Source organism: Molossus molossus, unplaced genomic scaffold (assembly GCF_014108415.1).
Source record: "Molossus molossus isolate mMolMol1 unplaced genomic scaffold, mMolMol1.p scaffold_m16_p_21, whole genome shotgun sequence".
NCBI lineage: Eukaryota > Metazoa > Chordata > Mammalia > Chiroptera > Molossidae > Molossus > Molossus molossus.
This window is the reverse complement of record NW_023425357.1, coordinates 30,760,003-30,780,552: the sequence shown is the minus strand read 5'-3', so window position 1 is coordinate 30,780,552 and position 20,550 is coordinate 30,760,003. Positions and strand designations below refer to the sequence as shown.

At 46.0% G+C, this 20,550-nt stretch overlaps 1 protein-coding gene across 1 annotated transcript; it reads right to left on the bottom strand.

The window, feature by feature from the left end:
• Window positions 1-1,365: 1,365 nt before the first annotated feature.
• On the bottom strand, window positions 1,366-8,488 carry LOC118639571 (pyruvate dehydrogenase phosphatase regulatory subunit, mitochondrial-like). Its single transcript, XM_036276058.1, has 5 exons — window positions 8,482-8,488; window positions 3,667-3,748; window positions 3,408-3,571; window positions 2,645-2,766; window positions 1,366-1,486 (listed from the first exon to the last, which is right to left on the bottom strand). The coding sequence occupies exons 1-5, from the start codon at window positions 8,486-8,488 to the stop codon at window positions 1,475-1,477; spliced, it is 387 nt and encodes a 128-aa protein (XP_036131951.1). The 3' UTR covers window positions 1,366-1,474.
• Window positions 8,489-20,550: the final 12,062 nt, after the last annotated feature.

The window sequence follows — 20,550 nt, the reverse complement described above, 5'->3', positions numbered from 1 at the left end:
AAAACAGTAACTCCATTTCAGGCTGAGGGCTCCATCACCCGCCCAGCCTCTCCTTCCCCGGAATAGATGGGGGTGGGGCGGGAAGCTGCCGCAGCTTGTCTCAGTGAAGGGTTTTCTAGCAGCACAGTTCACACTTAACTCTCGTCAACTCGGGATGTGTCAAAGCGCCAGTGTAATGATTGTAAAGTGCTATAACTCATATTTGCGTGTGTAAATGTGCAGTCCTGTTTAGCCCCTTCCTGTCCCTGTGCAGCGCTAGCATGTGGTACTGAAGGCATTGGAGGCACAGAGGGTGACCGAGCATTTCTGCCCCCCATGAACACAGTATTAACATGTGCACTGTATTTCTATCAAGCCAGATTTCAATTAAGATTTTCTTTTCATGTTACTAGATTTGTGAATGAATAAACAGACATTTTACTTACTCTTACCATGTCCATAACATATTCATCTGTGTTTGCCATCACAAAAGATGAACACTACACACAAAACTGGTGGTTCCAGTGTTACCAAAGTAAAGTAGATACAGGCATATGTCACCCTCCACACAGTGCTGCCTTGGCCGGACAGAGATAGCTCCTTCTGAAGTTATTATCCGTCACTGGGTTTGACTCCTAACTTCATATTAAGAACCTGGTACTTGCTCTGTGGTTAGTGTCACCCTGTACACCGAAGGGTTGCAGGTTCGATTCCCGGTCAGGGTGCAACATATCAGTGGCAAAAGTAGGTGAAGATTGACCAGAAAAAGAACCTGGTACTTGACTTATTCCTGTGAGCCAATGTGTGTGTGGGAGACAGGAATGTGCACATGCTTGGTCATACCTGTGTGGAGAGAAGAACAAGATCTGAGAGCAGCAGCCAGTATAATCTTTTACTATACTGAGCTACCATCCACAAATTTAGTTACTGCACTTTATTCTGTTTATTCAGCTATTCTCTGAGCAACATCTGGGAATCCGTAGGTAAGTTAACATGTCTAACGATTTCATCTTGTATTCTAAACCTACTCCTTTAACTTCTAGTTTCATTATTAACCAACATTTTTCACAACGGAAAAGCGCACAGAACATCCCATAGTCTCCATGCCTAACTACAAAAGAGCAGGTCCAGAAATATTTTGCACAGTGACATTTCAGGAATATCGGGAAAGCCTCCCACGGTAATTGCTTTGAAGATCTTCTCAAATTACATGTACCTTCTTCTTATTAATATGGTATATAATACACTCAATCTTGCATGTTACCAAATCACTCTAGAAAGAAAAGTCCAGTAAGCTGAGCGTGAGTGACTTACCTTCCAGCTCCTCCACCAAATGAAAGGCCAGCAGAGTTCATTCCTGCCAGGACAAAGTAGCCCTGAACCAAAGGAGACTCGCCCATGATGCATCTCATGTCTGGCGTGAAGGTCTCAGGGCAATTCACCAACTTCACGATCTCCAGCATCTCCAATTCTGGCATCCTACGCAGGAGGGAGCTCAACAGGGGCTCTGAGCAATCAAAACAAAGCCAAACAGGGTCAGCTTCAGGGAATTCAAAACTTCCAACTCCTCATACTTCCCTACTCCCTCTCCTTTCATAAAATCTCTTGGAAGAGGTTTTCTAAGAAGAGTCATCCGGGCCATTTAACAGAAAGCAGAACCCTTGCTGGAATTATGAACACACCTAAGAAGTGCTTGGCGTGAAGACTGAGAAGATACCTGCAAAGGAAAGGAGCTACGGAAGAGCAAACAACGCGTGCGGTTACAGATGAGGATCTCGAAGGGCTCAGGGCTAAAGCTCTCACGTGGCACCCGAGGGAGATGCAATGAAAGGGCAGGGTTCCCTAAGCTGGAATGTCTGCAAAGACAGGCACCCGGCCTGTTTCAAAGTCAGTCCACCATCTGGGAGTAATCTGGTGGGCATGGTAACAGATGACACCAGAATGAAGCTGGTTGGTGGGTAAGTTTAAAATTTCCCATAATAAAGTAGGTTTACAGTTGTGAGTATGCAAAACAGAGTTTATTTTTTTTAATCCTCACTCGACATTTTTGCATTTATCTTCAGGCAGAGCAGGAAGGAGAGAGGGAGGGAAGAAAGAAACATTGATGTGAGAGAGACAATCAAGTGGTTGCCACCCACACGATCCCGGCTGGGGACAAACTGCAACCAAGGTACGTGCCCTTAGCAGAAACTGAACCCAGGACACTCTGGTCTGCGGGCCGACACTGTAACCGCTGAGCCAAACTGGCCAGGGCCAGAGTTTATTCTTATATTATTTATTAATTGTTGTACTTATTTGTATTATAACAATAAACTTACTTTGCCCACACCTGTATTTTTAAAAATCTATCAATGATTGGAGGGAAGCCCTTCATTATAGACCCTTTCATAACATTTGAATTTGTCAATCTGCAAGTGGTCCTGGCCCTCCGGACAGGAGGGCCCCCGTTCACGGAGGGAGGAGGAAGGAAAGGTCACCGCAGCTCTGCTGGAGGAACAGGTTTCTGATTTGGATACAAGAACCTGCGTTTTCCAGCCCCCACAAGAAAGTGTGGTCCCCAACATCTTTTTACTTTGTGACCATATAATCCTAAGTCTACACCACAAAATTCTGGAGACAACAGCTAAATGAGAAAACCAGTGACCTGCTATTGTTGCTAACCTACCTGACCAGCACAGTTGACAAAATACTGGCATTCGATCTGTCCTTTATCTGTCTCCACACCAGTAACTTGACCTTTTTTGACCATCACATGAACAACGCTTGTCCGGTCATAGATCTGAACACCTGTTCCGAGGTAAAGAAAGAATTGCGGCATTGATCCTCAGATGTTACAAATCAAGGCATGAGCAGCAGATTCTCAACTCATAAGAAATACTGAAAAGGCCAGGTCCATGCTTTAATTGAAAAAAAAAAAAATCTCTGAGGAACCACATCCTGACTGTAAATCAGACTTCTCAAGGTTAAAAATGGCAGGCAAATTTAATAACCAACTTCAGTGTACAAATGAATTCCAGGAATCATAAAATGGGCAGGGGAGAAAAAGTTCAAATAGGGTATCTTAAATCCTTATCTACCCATATCATGAATCAGTTCATTTAGAGTGCACAACACCATGGACACTGATATGTCTTCCCCTCATTCACTGCAAACCTGGGACATGATCCAAGCTGTGGATTAAATCTCTAAAGTGTGCTCTAACCTTGGAGCTTCTTAGGTCAGTGCGGAAAAGGAGTCCCTTAAGTCTGAAGTGTACTAAATCAGCACTAAAACAAGTTCCTTCAGACTTTAATAAGAAAAATGTGGCCCTGAGGGAAAAAATAGTAACAGATAGTATACTAAAACAAAAAACAGTGTACGAAATGATAGCTGAGTTGATATTGTTGCCTGTTGTGAGACACTTTCTTCCTAATCCCCAACCTGCTTACCATTTTGGGAGGCAGCACTTGCCAGGGCGAGAGCCACATCGGCGGAGGACACCACCGCATCCTCAGGGACGTGCATGGCCCCCACAAGGTCGTGCACATTGAGGAGAGGGTGCAGTTCGGCCACTTTCTTGAGAGAGATGATCTCAGAAGGGATGCCCATAATACTGCCACAGAACACAAGGGGACAATGACAGTCACTGGCCCTCTGGCGGATCAGGGTGACAGTACAGCCACGACAGGCATCCAGCCTCATACGTACTTGAGCCTGGAGTTGATGCGCTTCAGGGAGATCAGCCGGTCCTGAGTCTGGGCCAGAAAGATGGAGCCTGTCCTTATGTAACCTGTAAGGAAAATCAGCCCAGACTGAGACAGACCAGGAAAAACGAAGGGTGGCAAAGAGGCAGGCCCACGAGATTGTAAGTGACAAGACCATTCTTTTTGTTTGTTTGTTTTTTTAATCCTCACCCGAAGACATATTTTTGGTTTTTTGCATTTTTCTTCAGATAGAGTGGGGAAGAGAGAGAGAAACATCAATGTGAGAGACACACTGAGTGGCTGCCACCCACATGACCCCTACCGGGGCGGAGACAAACTGCAACCAAGGTACGTGCCCTTAGCAGAAACCGAACCTGTGACTCACTGGTCCACAGGCTGATTCGCTAACTGCTGAGCCAAACAGGCCAGGGCCATAAAATCATTCTTAAACTAAAAATGAAGATAAGCGAGATGTGGGGGTGCAGACAGTTCCATTACAGTTCGCTCTGATGGGGAGCAGAAAAGTGGGGCAGAAGTGAGGGATGACTGTGGGTAGAGCAAGGTTAGCTGGTTGATTTTAAAGACGGGAGCTGTTAGGAATATTCACTGCTGTGGGATTGACCCAGTAAAGGGAAAGAGATGGGTGAGAAAGGAGAAGCAATAAGAAGACTGAGGTCCTGGGGGAGGAAAGAGACAGGGTCACAGGCCTAAGTGAAAGAAGGCCTGCCTCGTGTTTCCATAGCTGATGTGGTACAGACTGAAGGCACGAGATGTTTCTTCTAGAAAAGCAGAGGATGACTTGTCAGTCTGATCACTTACACCGAGACACAGGTTGTAACCAAGCACACATTTCTACAGGTCAATAAATACGAATTAGAGAGGAAGAGTACAGGCCACGGCCATCGGGAGATATCACATAAGTGGGACTCAAGCTGAGCCTTGAAGGGGTAAGATTTGGACAAAGAGGGATGGGAAGCACACACAATAAAGTTACAGACAAGTCCGCCCATGGGTGCTTGTGGATGACAGTAAGGGACCAGACTTGGTGGGCTCAGTCTCTCTGAGTGCTGGGAGCAGAGACTGAAGTAAGGCAGAGCCAGACCATGGAAGACTCTGGATACTTGGCTGACTTGGTCCACTGTACTGTAATGAATCACTATAGGCTGAATGGGACAAAGGCAGGGTTTGAACAAAACTAATCTAACAGCAAGACAGGATTGAAGTAAGACCCACTGGCAGGCTATGCAGTCACTGAGGTATAAGGTGAGGACGAGGACGACAGTGGGGGGGGGGGGGGGCAGACAAGTGGACATCAGGGCAGCACACAGCTAGTAACTCACCACCACTACCTTCCACACTGGCCTCGGCACACACAGTTGGCTAAACATCAGCCCAAATTCTCTAAGGCCCAGGTACTGATGACGCCCATCCATCAGACAGGACTCTCAAACTGAGACCAATGCAAGCACAGACGGTGTCTCAGAGAAAGCCCATTCCACTGGGGACTAATCATTTTGGCCACCTTGTGACTGCCACCATGCCTCCCATCCTTGGTCCCTGTGAAACTGTCTCAAGACAGTCACTTCTTCACACAGCTGGTCTTCCTGTAATCTCATCTGCATTATGACCAACTTCTGTCCCCTGACCCAACCTGTCCCTTCCAGCTTCCCCCCCTCTAGCCGCCCCCGTGCCCTATAGAACACCCTATCCACTGAGACATCTACCTCCCTTCGCTAACGCTCTCCTCCCCCGTCTCAATGGAAATGTAGCTTTTCTGAGGGAACTGCCACTGAACGTGGCCAACCCTGTTTACTGACCTCACCATCAAGAGTAAGGTCTGCCCCTACCCCCCAAACGTTATAACTTGGTCATGCTTGAAAAAACCCTGTTCCTTTTCTGCTCACACTAGAAGGGACCCGTACCTAGCTCCAGCCTACTTCTCTGGACAGATCTCTGTCCACACAGGGGTCTCAACCCATGACACTGCTTCTCTCCTGCCCTTTGACCCCATCTCCTTTCTTCCTTCATTCTAAGCAGATAAGCTGTCTCATCTCATTTCCTGAATCTCCACCTATAGAACCACCTCTTCCTCATGTCATAGGGTCAGATCCTGTCTTGAACCTAGCTCCATCACCTGTCCTTTTCCTATCAAGTACCTACAATGTTCCATCTCCTTTTTCTTAGCATTTAATATGCTCAAGTCCCTCTTAACTGATGTAGGAAATGAAACAAAGCTCTACAACTCTCTTCAATTGGTGATTTTCAACTTTAAAGGTCTAAATTATAAAACTTGGGGACTTTACAAAAACTCAAATAACGGAGAAAGTTAAGTTTTCACATCACACATAAATAACCAATACCAGTGTTAATGAAACTTTCTCAGAATTGTGTGTGTGTGAGCAATGCACTGCCCTGATGTTCACCACCACCACATAGGTCTTAAGTCCTACTTTTCTTATACGTTAGAGACTGCAGTCTGCCAACTGTTTTTTTTTTTAATATATATTTTTATCTTTATTGTTAAATGTATTACAGATGTTCATTTTTCCCCCATTGACCCCTCCTCCCCACTCCCGCCTTTTCTCACACTGTTGTCTGTATCCATTGGTTATGCATATAAGTTCTTTAGCTTATCTCTTCCCATCCCCCAACCCGTTTCCCCTTAAGGTTTGTCAGTCTAGCAACCAATTTCTACTTCTTAATCCCTTCACCTTTTTCACCCATTTCCCCAACACCCCTTCCACTGGCAACCAACAAAATGCTCTGTTATCTATGAGAATGTTTCTGTTCTGCCTGTTCATTTTGTTTGTAGATTCAATTGTCGATAGATATGTATTCACTGCCATTTTGTTTGTTCAATATTTTATCTTTTTCTTCAAAAAGACCCTTCGACATTTCGTATAACAACGGTTTGGTGGTGATGAACTCCTCTGACTTTTTCTTGTCTGGGAAACTTTCTATATGGCCATCGATTCCAAATGACAGCTTTGCAGGATAGAGTAATCTTGGTTGTAGGTTCTTGTTTTTCATCACTCTGAATATTTCTTGCCACTCCCTTCTGGCCTGCAAAGTTTCTTTGGAGAAATCAGCTGACAGTCTTATGGGAACTCCCTTGTAGGTAATTAATTGCTTTTAAGATTCTCTCTTTGACCCTAGCCGGTTTGGCTCAGCACTTAGAACGTCAGCCTGTGGTCCGGAGAGACCGGGTTCAGTTCCCGCTAAGGGCATGTACCTTGGTTGCAGTTTGTCCCCGGCCCTGGCTGGCTTGTGCGAGTGGCAGCCACTTGATGTGTCCCTTTCACGTCGATGTTTCTCTCTCTCGCTCTCCCTCCTGCTCTAGCTGATCAAAAAATGGAAAAATGTCCTCAGGTGAGAATTAAAAAAAAAAAATTCTCTCTTTGTCTGGAACCTTTTGCATTTTGATGATGATGTGTCTTGGTGTGGGCCTCTTGGGATTCATCTTGTTTGGGACTCTCTGTGCTTCCTGGACTTGTATGTCTGTTTCCTTCACCAAGTTAGGGAAGCTTTCTGCCATTATTGTTTAAAATAGGTTTTTGATTTCTTGTTCTCTCTCTTCTCTTTCTGGCACCCCCAAGATGCGAATGTTGGCACGCTTGAAGTTGTCCCAGAGGCTCCTTACACTATCCTCATTTTTTTTTGTATTATTTTTTCTTTTTGCTGTTCCAATTGGGTGTTTTTTGCTTCCTTATATTACAAATCGGTGGTTTGCTTCTTGGCTTTACCTACTCTACTATTGAATCTGTGTAAATTATTCTTTATTTCAGTGAGTGCCTCCTTCATTTCTGACTCTGCATCCTTCATTTCTGACTGGTCCTTTTTTATGCTCTTGAGGTCCTCACTAAGTTCATTGAGCATCCTAATAAGCAGTATTTTGAACTCAGCATCTGCTAGGTTGCTTATCTCCATATCACTTAGTTCTTTTCCTGGGGTTTTGTTCTGTTCTTTCATTTGGGACCTATTTCTGTGTCTCCTCATTTTGGCTGCCTCCCTGTGTTTGTTTCTGTGTATTACTTAACAAGAGGTATAGGGCTAGCTGAGACCAGATGCTGCTTGTTTGAAAGAATTTAGGAAAACCTAAAGTAGGATCCAAGACAGGCCAATCCTATGGTTAAGCAACTGGCAACAGCTTGGGTGGGCCTGAAATGGGTGGGGTGGGGCCTCAGGGAATCACCAGGGCAGGGCAACCAGTGTGAGTCAGGTTGTTGGAGTCCCAGATATGGCAGCTGTCTGCCACCCCAGGGAAGGGCTCACCAAAGGAACAAAGGCCTCTGACAGCACCTTTGTCCCAGAGAAAGTCCCCTCTCCAGCCCTCGCTCCAATGCCAAACAGCTCAGTTCTTCCCTGTGTGTCTCTGGTGCCCCTCGAGCTGCCTCCCCTCCAAGCTTAGAGGAAGAGAGTCCGCTAAGTCCGTGCGCTGGCCCTTTAAGAGGAGCTGCCTGGGGCTCCAGCCGCTTCAGCCTCCTTGAGCTTCAGTTCCTGCTGGTTTTTCCAGCCAGAAGGTATGGGGACTTCTCTTCCTGGCACTGGAACCCTGAGCAGGGTGCCTGGTGTGGGACGGAGACCCCTCAGTCCTCAGGGAGGACATTCCCAGCCGAGGTGTCCTCCTGACTTTTATCTGCCACACATGGGTGTGGGACCAGCCCATCCACCTCTGCCCCTCCTACCAGTCTCAATGTGGCTGCTGCTTTAGTTCTGTAGTTGTAGGACTTCCATTCAGCGGTTTTGAATGATGGTTGTTCTATAGTTTAGGTGTAACTTTGTTGTGGTTGTGGGAGGACGTGATACCGCGTTTACCTACCTGCCATCTTGACCGGAAGTACTTGCCAACTGGTTTTTTAAGCAAAAATTTATTCTTAACATGTATTTTACAACCTATTTCACTTGACAACAAATAATATATAGAAAGGGTTGCTTATATTGTTTTTCAGTTTTCATCCATCCTACTCCCTCCTGAATCAAAAGCAATTGGCTTCTGCCCCACCTCCCACACCCCCCACCACTGACGAGTTCTCCCTGGGAATGCTGTGCTGCTAATTTCCAAGGACACCTTCTGGGCACCATCTCACTTGACCTCTCCACAGCAGCTGACAGTGCTGATCACGCCTCCTACTGACACACTCTTTCCTCCCTTTATCTGAACCCTACTTCCCTGGTTAGGTCTTTGCTGACCTCTCTCCTCTGCCCATTCCCTATATGTCGATATCCCTCAGGGTTGGGAGACCAGCTGCTCTTCTCAGTCTACCACTCTCCAGGGTGACTTCCTTTCTACCATGACGGATGGCCTACCCCAGAGAAGTCTTGAGCTTTCCACCTGCACATCCAGCTGAAGAATGACCATCTCTACTTGTATTACCATAGGTCAAACTGCGCACATTCAAAAGGTAAACACATCCTCTACAATGTCCAAATCTGTTCCACTTCCTGTGACCCCCCCGAGACTCCATATACTAGAATCCTGGGTGTGATCCTGGATAACCATGCTCTGAGCATTACCTCGGAGCGGGACATCTTACTTGAAGCCCTCTCCCTCAACACTTGGGTAGGTGACCTTTCTATGTTTTCTCGTCACACACTGCACTTCTCTCAGCACAGAGTTTGACACACTACGTAACAGTTGGTTTGTAATCAGGGAAGCAACATAGCAACCCAGTGAGACTATGGGCTTTAGAGGCAGACAGAGCTGGGTTCAAAATGTCCCCAACCTCATATTAGCTGTTCGGCTTGAGCATTATTCAATCTCTGTACTGCAGGCTGCTCATCTATACTATGGCCTCAGAACACCTACCTCAAATGGCTGTTACAGACTAAATAAGACAGTACAGGAAAAACATGGCCCCTGGCACCTAAGAAGCACTAAGTGGTAGATTTTAGGGGCTCTTTGAGAGCAGGGACCATTTATAACTGGATCATAATTTTCCTAGCATTCAGCATAGGCACTTTGGAAATATAAGCTGATGAATGAATGAAAACAGAGAAAAAAGGAGATGGGGGAAAATTCAGTGATGACTCTGAGATCTCAATCTTTAGGCCCCCAGGCTTGAGGAGATATCTAAATAACCTGAAAGAGCCTGGCCGGCGTGGCTTAGTGGTTGAGCATCGACCCATGCACCAAGAGGCTGCCGGTTTCATTCTAGGTCAGGGCACATGCCCAGGTTGTGGGCCTGATCCCAGTGGGGGCACGCAGGAGGCGGCCAATCGATGTTCTTTCTCACTGATGTTTCCATCTCTCTCTACCTCTCTCTTCCTCTCTCCCTAAAATCAGTAAAGAAAAAAATAAAATAATCTGAGAGAATTTTTAAAAAGAACAAAAGGCAATATTGATACAGATAGTTACAATGTGCCAGACACTGCTTTACATATACAAATGAACTAATCCTCATCACCCTATAAGGTAGATATTGTAATTTCTAGACTACACTTGAGGAAACTGAGGAACAGAAAAGTGAAGTGACTTTTTAGTCCCCCATAACACTGGTGAGTGGCAGAATCAGGGGTCAAACCCTGCCAGTCTGGTACTAGAGTCTGTCATTTAATCATTACTCCATGCTACCTTTACAGTTAAACCAAACATTCAGTCAAGATGGCAGAGTAGGTAAATGCTGCCCTCACCTCCTCCCATGATCACATCAAAATTACAACTAAATTATAGAAAAACCATCACTGAGATCCACCTGAAGACTAGCTAAACAGAAGTCCTAACACTAAGGATATAAAGAAATCACATCAAGACTGGTAGGAGGGTGGAGACACAGAATGGGCAGGTCCCACACCCATGGTGTGTTGATTAAAAATTAAGCCCTGGCCAGTTTGGCTCAGTGGTTAGAGCGTCTGCCTGCGGTCCGGAGAGACCCGGGTTCGGTTCCCACTAAGGGCATGTACCTCAGTTGCAGTTTGTCCCCGGCCCTGGTTGGTCGTGCGGGTGGCAGCCACTCGATGTGTCCCTTTCATGTCGATGTTTCCCTCTCTCTCTCTTCCTCTCTCTCCCTCCCACTCTGTCTGTACAAAAAATGGAAGGGTGTCCTCGGGTGAGGATAAAAAAAAATACATATATATATATATATATATATATATATATATATATTTAAAAAAATTAAGAGGGATATCCCCGTTGCAAAGGTCCCCCCTAAGGGGTGAGGAATATCAATCCCAAACCAGCTCCCCCCAGCCTGGGGCACCAGTGCTGGGAAGAGACCCCTTAACACCTGGCTGTGATAATCCATGGGGATTATGGCTGAGAGAGACAGAGGGCTTCTAGAGTTCCAGGCAGTCCCTTAGAAAGATCCTGCACATGGACTTGCTTGTTCACAGACTCACTGAATCTGGGAGCCAGAACAGGGATAGCAGTTCACAAAGCACCAGAGACAGATGAGGAGGAACTAAATAAACTAGCTTCAGGGCAAGTTCTGGAGGAGCAGAGGTCAGGGCAACTTTTTCTGAGGACAGAAGTGCTGCTGGCAGGTGTCCTTTGTTCCTTTGTTGTACTCTTCTCCCAACCAGCCACCCAGCACAGGCAGGGGCCATGTCTGAGCTCTCCACTAGCATTGCCAACACTGTTATCACCCTGGTAAGTCCCTAAGATCTGGCTCCACTCAACTCAAGTACCCAGCCCCAGCTGCTTCCAGCAGCTTTTCCACAGGAGTGGTCAGTCTTGGCTTACACTATGTACTTTTCTAAAATCTCTGAAAGATCCACAAGCAGCAGTTGGACTCATTATGCCCTGTACCTCTAGCTAAGTGGCCCCAAGCCAGGCACAAGTGGTGACTGGTCTCAACTTGTATTGTAACTCTCATCAGGCGGCCCCAAGCCTGGCATAAACTGCAGCCAGTGTTGACTTGAAATGTAGCTTTAACTACATGGCCACAAACCTAACACATGTGATGGCTGGCCTCAGTTCCCGTCATGGTGCCCAGCGAAGGGTCTCAAGCTCAGCACTGGTGGCAATTGGCCTTAGCTCACAGCCTAACCTCTCCCAAGCACCTCCAAGCCCAGCACAGGTGGGGACCAACCACAGGTCACTTTGTAGCTCCCACCAGATGGCCTCATGCTAAGCACAAATGGTGGCTGACCCTGACCTGCACCAGAGTTCCTCCAGTAGCCAGCTTCAAACCACAGCAGAGCACCACCCAACCAGCTCCACAAATGAGACATTCCAAGGGCAGACTCGGTTGGTACCAGAGCCCTGCTAAAGTGAGTCCCACTCTGTGGGGTCAGCCCCCACACAACAGCTTGTCCACTGTCACAACCAGCCTGATGGTCAATCCCCCTCCCCCACAACCTAAGGGGTAATCCCCCCACAAAAACAATCAAGGCTCAACTACAACAAGAGTGCACAAACAACCCACACGAGGAATACCCCGAGCACCTGGCTCAGGTGACGAGGGAGAATGTGCCACTGGGCCTCACAGGATACTTACTGTGTAAGTACACTCTGCCAAAAGAAGGAGACCTAACAGTGCTACCTAATAATACATGGGAACAGAGAGAGTCAGCCAGAATGAGGAGGCAAAGAAACATGTCCCAAATGAAATAACAGGACAAAACCACAGAAAAAGAACTAAACAAAATACAGACAAGCAATATAATGGACAGAGTTCAAAACACTTGTTATAAGGATGCTCAATAAACTTAGGGGAAGAAGAAATGAACTCAGTGAGAACTTCAACAGAGAGACAGAAACCATAAAAAAGAACCAGTCAGAAATGAGTAATACAATAAAACGAAGAATACATTAGAGGGAATCAACAGCAGACTAGATGAAGCAGAGGAACAAATTTGCTATCTAGAAGACAAAGAGGCAGGCAGAAAGCACATAATCAAAACAGCAAAACAAACAAAAAACATTTTAAAATGAGGATAGTTTAAATAGGACAACATCCAGCGTACGACGTTCACATCATAGAGGTACCAGACGGAGAAGAGAGACCAAGAAACTGAAAACCTATTTAAAGAAATAATGACTAAAATTACCCTAATCAGGTAAAGGACACAGACATGCAAGTTCAGGAAGCGCAGAGAGTCCCAAAAAAGATGCACCCTGCCCTGGCCTGTTTGGCTCAGCGGTTAGAGCGTCGGCCTACGGTCCAGAGAGACCTGGGTTCAGTTCCCACTAAGGGCAGTTTGTCCCCGGCTGTGGTTGGGTCGTGTGGGTGGCAGTTACTCGATGTGTCCCTTTCACATCGATGTTTCTCTCTCTCTCTCTTCCTCTCTCTCCCTCCCACTCTATCTGAACAAAAAATGAAAAAATGTCCTTGGGTGAGGATAAAAAAAAAAAGATGCACCCAAAGACGTTCAAACCAAGATACATCATTATTAAAATACCAAAAGTTAAAGACAAAGAGAGAATATTAAGAGTAGCAAGAAAAAAGCAGTTAGCTGCCCTGGGTGGTTCGCTCAGTGGTTAGAGCATCGGCAGCAAACCAGAGAGTCCCAGGTTCAGTTCCCGCTAAGGGCACATACGTCAGTTGCAGTTTGTCCCCGGCTCCAGTTGGGGTCATGTGGGCGGCAACCAGTCAATGTGTCTCTCTCATTTCGATGTTTCTTTCTCTCTCTCTCTCTCTTCCCTACTTTCTCCCTCCCACTCTATCTGAAGATAAATGCAAAAATGTCCTTGGGTGAGGATAGAAAAAAAAAGCAGTTAGTTATGTACCAGGAAGCTCCCATAACTATCAGGTGATTTCTATTTTATTATAATTTTTTTCTATCCTCACCAGAGGATATTTTTCTATTTATCTTCAGGTAGAGAGAGAGGGGGAGAAAAGGAGAGAGAGAGAAATATCAACATGAGAGGGACACATTGACTGGCTGCCTCCTGCACAACCCCAACCAGCTGGGGATGAACCACAACCTAGGTACATGACCTTGGCTGGAGTCAAACCTGGGACTCATTGGTCCATGGGCGATGCTCAAGTGCTGAGCCAAACTGGCCAGGGCTGAGCTGATTTCTTAACAGAAACTTTGCAGGACAGGAGGGACTGGCACAAGATATTCAAAGTGATGAAAAGCAAAGATTGCTCTGGCTGGGTAGCTCAGTTGGTTAGAGCACTGTCCCAATATACAAGGTTGCAGGTTCAATCCCGATCAGGACACATATAAGAATCAACCAATGGCCCTGGCCGGTTTGGCTCAGAGGTTAGAGCATCGGTCTGCAGTCCAGAGACACCCGGGTTCAGTTTCCACTAAGGGCGCGTACCTCGGTTGCAGTTTGTCCCCGGCCCTGGTTGGTCGTGCGGGTGGCAACCACTCAATGTGTCCCTTTCACATCCATGTTTCTCTCTCTCTCTCTTTCTGTTCCTCTCTCTCCCTCCCACTCTACCTAAACAAAAAATGGAAAAATGTCCTCGGGTGAGGATAAAAAAAAAGAATCAACCAATGAATGCCCAAATAGATGAAACACCAAATTAATGTTTCTCTCTCTTCCTCTCTCTCAAATCAATTAAAAAAAAAATAAAGCAAAGAACTATAACCAAGAGTATTCTACCCAGCAAGCTATCATTTAAAATAGAAGGAGACAAGATAAAGCTAAAGGAATTCATCACTACTTTACCAGCATTATAAGAAATGTTAAGGGGACTTCTTTAATTAGAACAGACAGATAAAAAATATAAGTATGAAGACACAGGAAAGGAAAATGTCTCACTGACAAAAAAAAAACATTTAGCAAAAGCAGTCCATCAATAACTATATAACTAGTATAAAGTTAAAAGGCAAAAGTATAATTACAACAGTAAGTCAAAGGGATACACACAACACACAATCACAAGAAGTAAAAAATAACAAGAAAAATGGAGAGGGGATGAGTAAAAAATGTAGTGATTTTAGAATGCGTTCAAACTCAAGCAACTATCAAGTTAAAATAAACTGCGATAAACACAGCTTGGTATATAGGAAGCACATGGTAACCACAAAGCTAAAAATCTACAAGAGCCCTGGCCGGACTGGCTCAGTGGTTGGAGCATCGGCCTGCGGACCAGAGAGTCCCAGGTTCGGTTCCCACTAGGGGCACATACAAAAAAAAAAAAAATCTACAAGAGACATATAAGAAATAAGAAGAGCCCTGGCCGGTTTGGCTCAGCGGTTGGAGCGTCGGCCTGCGGTCCGGAGAGACCCGGGTTCAGTTCCCGCTAAGGGCATGTACCTTGGTTGCAGTTTGTCCCCAGCCCTGGTTGGGTCGTGTGGGTGGCAACCACTCGATGTGTCGCTTTCACGTCGATGTTTCTCTCTCTCTCTCTCCCACTCACTCTATCTGAACAAAATATCGAAAAATGTCCTCGGGTGAGGATAAAAAAAAAAAAAAAAGAAATAAGAAGAAAGGAATCCATACATAACACTATAGAAAGTCACCAACTACAAGAGCACAAGAAAATAAGAAAGGATCAGAGAGCCCTGGCCGGTTTGGCTCAGAGGTTAGAGCGTTGGCCGGTGGACCAATGACACCGGTTTCGATTCCGGCCAAGGGCACATACCTTGGTTGCAGTTCGTCCCCAGCCCTGGTCAGGGTCATGTGGGAGGCAACCAGTCAATGAGTCTCTCTCACACAGATGTTTCTCTTTCTCTTTCTCTCTCTCTCTCTCCCCCCCCCCCTCCTAATCTTTCTAAAGATACATGGGAAAATGTCTTCAGGTGAGGATAAACAAATAAATAAATAACTTTAAATGTTAATGGACTAAATGCTCCACTCAAAACAGTAGGGTGGCCCTGGCTGATTTTGCTCAGTGGTTAGAGCCTCAGCCTGCTGACTGAAGAGTCTTGGGTTTGATTCCAGGTCAAGAGCACATACCTGGGTTGTGGGTTCAATCCCCAGCATGTCATGTGGGAGGCAACCAATCTATGTGTCTCTCTCACATCAATGTTTCTCTCTCTCTCTCTCCCTCCCTCCCTCCCTATCTTTTTTGTTGTTGTTAATCCTCACCAGAGGATATTGGGGGGGGGGGACATCATTATGAGAGAGACACATCGATTGGTTGCCTCCCATAAAACCCCAACTGGGACAGGGGATTGAACTTGCAACCCAGGTACGAGTCCTTGACTGGGAATTGAACTCGCAACCCTTAGGTCTGTGGGCCGACACTCTAACTGCTGAGCCAAACAGAGGAAGGCTCCCTTCCACTCCATCTAAAAATCAATGCAAAAATATTCTCAGTTGAGGGTTAAAAAAAACAAAACAAGACATACGGTGCCTGAATATATTAAAACAAGACCTTGCTGCCAACAAGAGACCCACTTCAAAAGAAAGACACAAGCTGAAAGTAAAGAGATAAAAAAAAAAAATTTCAGCCGGGTTGGTGTGGCTCAGTGGATTGAGTGTTGTCCCATGGACTGAGAGGACACGGTTGGATTCCCAGTCAGGGCACATGCCTGGGTTACAGGCTCGATCTCCAGCAGGGGGCATCAGGAGGCAGCTGATAGATGTTTTTCTCTCACAGCGATGTTTCTCTCTGACATTGATGTTTCTCTCCCCCTAAAAAAATCAATAAAAACATATTTTAAAAAATAATAAAAAAAATAAAATTAAAAATATACAAAAAGGCTGGGGAAGCAATACCTATACCAGATAAAACAGACTTTAAAACAAGGGCTGTAGTCCGGCCAGTGTGGCTCAGTGGCTGAGCATTGACCCATGCACCAAGAGGTCGCTGGTTTAATTCCCGGTCAGGACACATGCCCAGGTTGTGGGCCAGATCCCCAGTGCGGGGCATGCAGGAGGTGGCCAATCAATGTTCTCTCTCATCGATGTTTCTCTCTCTCCCTCTCCCTTCCGCTCTAAAAATCAATAAAGAAAAAAATTTTTTTAAAAAGGGCTGTAACAAGAAACAAAGGACATTTCATAATGATAAAGGGATCAATCCAACCAGAAGATATAATTCTTAAGTATCTACATACCCAACATAGGAGCAACTAAACATTCAAAGCAAATACTGATGGATGTAAAGGAACAGAGCAACAATAATACAGTCATAATAGGAGATTTAACATCCCATTGACAGTAATGGATCATCCAGGAAGCAAATTAATAAGGACACAGTGGCCTTATATGACACATTAGACCAGGTGGATTTAATTGATATTTTTATGACATTTCACCCAAAAGTAGCAGAATATATACTCTTTGCAAGTGTACACAAAACATTTTCTAGTACAGACCACATGTTAGGATAAAAAAGAACTCTCAATAAATCTAAGAAGACTGAAATCATATCAAGTATCTTCTCTGATCACAATTGTATAAATGACAAGAAGAAAACTGAAAAACACACAAACACATAGAGGCGAAATAACATGCCAGTAAACAATGAATGAGTTAACAAGTTCAAGGTAGAAATCAATAGATATCTTGAGACAAATGAAAATAACTCAGAATCTGTGGTACACAATGAAAGCAGCTCTAAGTATAAAATTCATAACAATATGGGCCTAACTCAAGAAACAGGAAAAATCTCAAATAAACAATCTAAATGGATACTTTAAGAAACTAGAAAAAGAAAAATAAAGCCCAAAGTGAGTAGAAGGAAGAAAATAATAAAGATCAGAATGGAAATAAACTAAATAGTGTCTTAAAAATACAAAAGATTGCCCAGCCGGCGTGGCTCAGTGGTCAAGTGTCGACCCAGTCACCAAGAGGTCATTGGTTCTATTCCTAGTCAGGGCACATACCCAGGTTGTGGGTCCAATCCCCAGTGGGAGGCATGCAGGAGGTGGCCACATGCCCAGGTTGTGGGCCCAATCCCCAGTGGGAGGCATGCAGGAGGCGGCCAATTTATGTTCTCTCTAACTGATGTTCTCTCTCAGCAAAGTTTCTATCTCTCTCTCTCCCTCTCCTTCCCTCTCTAAAATCAATAAAAAGAAAAAAGATCAAGGAAATCAATAGCTGTTTCTTTGAAAAGATAAATGAAATTGATAAACTTTTAGCCAGACCATCAAGAAAAAGAGAGAGGGTCCAAATAAATAAAATCAGAAACAAAAGAGAAGTGACAACACCACATAAATACAAAGGAATATAAGAAAAACCACAAACAATTAATTATATGACAAGAAATTGGACAACCTGGAAGAATGGATGAATTCCTAGGACCATACAATCTTCCAAGGCTGATTCAGAAAGAAACAGAAAATCTGAACAGATCGATTAACTACTAATGAAATCGAAACCAGTAATCAAAAAACTCCCAACTAACAAATGTCCAGATGGCTCACAATTTTACCAAAAACTCAAAGAATACCTATCCTTCCCAAACAACTCCAAAAAACTGAAGAGGAAAGCTCCCAGACTCATTTTATGAAGACACCTCGTAAAAATCAATGGAAAAAATATCCTCGGGTGAGGATTAACAATAAAATAAAAAAAATTTTTTTAAGTGCCAGACAGAAAATAAAGGAGGGCGATATTATACTTGTTGGTGAAAAAACAAAACGTCAGTAGTGAAGTAAAAAATGATTTAAAGTAGATGCAAATTGTGAATGAAAGGAAGGGACCAGAGTCTATTCTAGTAGGTTTGGCAGCAAAATCAAAGCAAAGATTGATAGCAAAGAAGGTAAAGCCAGTAGAGAAGAAATTGAAGATAAAACATACAATTTCGTTTTTAAAAAAATAAAGTGACTGTATAATATTCTCTGCTGAGAAAAATTTCTGCTAAACAACCTCAATACTGGGGCTGGTTAAACTCATATTTGCTCACACCAACAAAAGCAAGAGGACAGCTCTAACTCCTTCTGAGTTGGTCCTCTGTGTGATACAACATTGTGTACACATGGGATGCTGACTCCAAGGAAGACCGGGCGACTACAGATGGACTAAGAGAACATTTCCCACACCTGCCTCAGCGTAAGAGCCACCCGGAACACTTCCTTTAAAAAAAAGCAAAGCAAAAAGCACATTCCTGGCTCCCTCTCTGGAGATTCTGATGTTCCTGGTTCACAGTGCTGTGTTTTTTCAACAAGTGGACCAGGTGATCAGGCATTATAAAATTATTAGAAATCCCTAGCACCTTTGGGTCCGGCTCACTCCACCTCCCAGCCCCAGCCCGCATCCTCGTGTGTCATGCTCACATGCACAGGCAAAAGGACTTCAAGATTCCTGAACCAAACCCGAGTGTCATTCGCATCAGACCCACTCACACTGCCACACCGCTCTAGCCTAGGCGTTTCCAGGTAACTCCCCCGCAGGACTCTGCAGCAGTCTCACTAGTCAGTAAACACAGCCGGACCGCACGTTTGACGCGGAAAACACCTCCACCTGCAGAGGAGGAAGACCGGGCTGGACAAGCCTCGTCTGCGCTGCGGGGGTGTGCAAGCCCCAGGCGGGCAGCCAGACGCGAGGTCACCCCGAACGCTGGAAGAGCGGGTGCGCGGCAGCCGGGTACGGGTCCCCGAGGCCGGGACAACCTCCGCCGGACCGAGCACAGCCGCAGAGAGACGGAGGGAGAGCAGGCGGACCCACTCTCGGCCCAGGCCGGCGGAGTCCTGGCGCCAGGACGCGCCTCCCCGGGAGAACCAGGCAGAACGGACGGGAAACGGGGAGCCGCGGGGACCACCGCGGAGCCAAAGCGGAAAGAGGCGACGCCAGAGGTCCCGGGACGCTAAGGCCGGCGCGGACGGGGACGTCAGAGAGGCCCCGCAGCTGGCTCCTCACCTCATGGGCCCCCACGGGCTCCGCGCTTAGCAACACCGGGCGGAAGACGGGCAGCAGCCACAACAGTCACCAGGGGTCCCGTGGGCCGGAAGGGGGTGGGGGAGAGGGGCCGGGAGGGGGTAGGGCGGAGGGAGTCAAGAGTTCCGGGGAAGCCGGGACCGCGACCTTCCGCGCTTTACGGCCCCCCGAGCTAGGGTACGCCAGCGCGTGATCTCACTCGCGCACGCGCGCCGTGGCGTCACCGCTGCGGCCCCGCCCCTGCACGTGGGGCTTGGGGGTGGGCGTCTCTCTCCGTTTCTCCTTTGCCTCAGTCGAGGTGAAGGCAGCGCCTCTCAAGGCGTCTTTAGAATTCGAGCGTCAGACCCAGTTAATGTCTGCAAGTGCGACCGGGGCGTCCGGCAGCAGCCCGCTGCAGTGTGGGGAGCGCGGGGTTCTCCCTACCCTCGAGCGTTTCCAGGTCTGGCCCCAGAGGGACCGCAGCCCAAAGCCACTCTAGTCCAAAGGCTTCTTGCAGGGAAGTAGGGAAGACGGACAGACCTCAGAAGGAAGGGGTGGGGGCGGGAAGAGATAAACCAAAGAATTTATATGCATATGTACACAACCAATGGACACAGACAAGAGTGCTGTGAAGGTGGGGTGGGAGGAGTGGAGGGAGAAAAGGAAGGATATCTCTAATACTTTCAATAATAAAGATTTTTTTAAAAAAAAGTCTTCTTGGACTGGACTGTCATTCATCTTTTTTCTTGGAAGTCTTTTGGGTCTACCGGGACGAGGCTCTAGAGGAGCTGATTGAAATCTGGTTGGCTGTCCTGTCTATCTCCAGTCCATATTTTACTCTGCACCATTCTAGCTTGTCTGGGCCAGAGGAAAATGAATCAATCTCAGGATCCTCTAAGAAGTACCCTATCCACCCCTCCCTTACTATCATGCCGTCCTGTTTCTTTCATTTATAGAACTATGTAAAGTATATGTGTTTGCTGACTGCATTTCCCACGGTGCAAGCCCTGGCTTCTCACAGCAGAGCCTTACTCTAATGCAGGAAGTCTTCTCAACACTTGGAACAGTGCTTGGACCATTGCCCAGTAAATATTTCTTTGAATGGATAGCATTTAAGGGTCAGCTGCCTGAGTTCTCATTCTTTGGATTTAAGCCCATCTCACCACACAAATCAACCTTGTTTTATCTATGTCCTCTTGTGGCCAGGCACTCTGTTGGGTGGTGGGGTTCAGCAGTACACAGGAA

Coding starts and splice junctions, on each gene's coding strand:
- LOC118639571 (XM_036276058.1), bottom strand. Junction 3,572..3,666: donor CGCATCAACTCCAGGCTCAA/GTACGTATGAGG, acceptor GTTCTGTGGCAG/TATTATGGGCATCCCTTCTG. Junction 2,767..3,407: donor AAGTGCTGCCTCCCAAAATG/GTAAGCAGGTTG, acceptor ACCTCGGAACAG/GTGTTCAGATCTATGACCGG.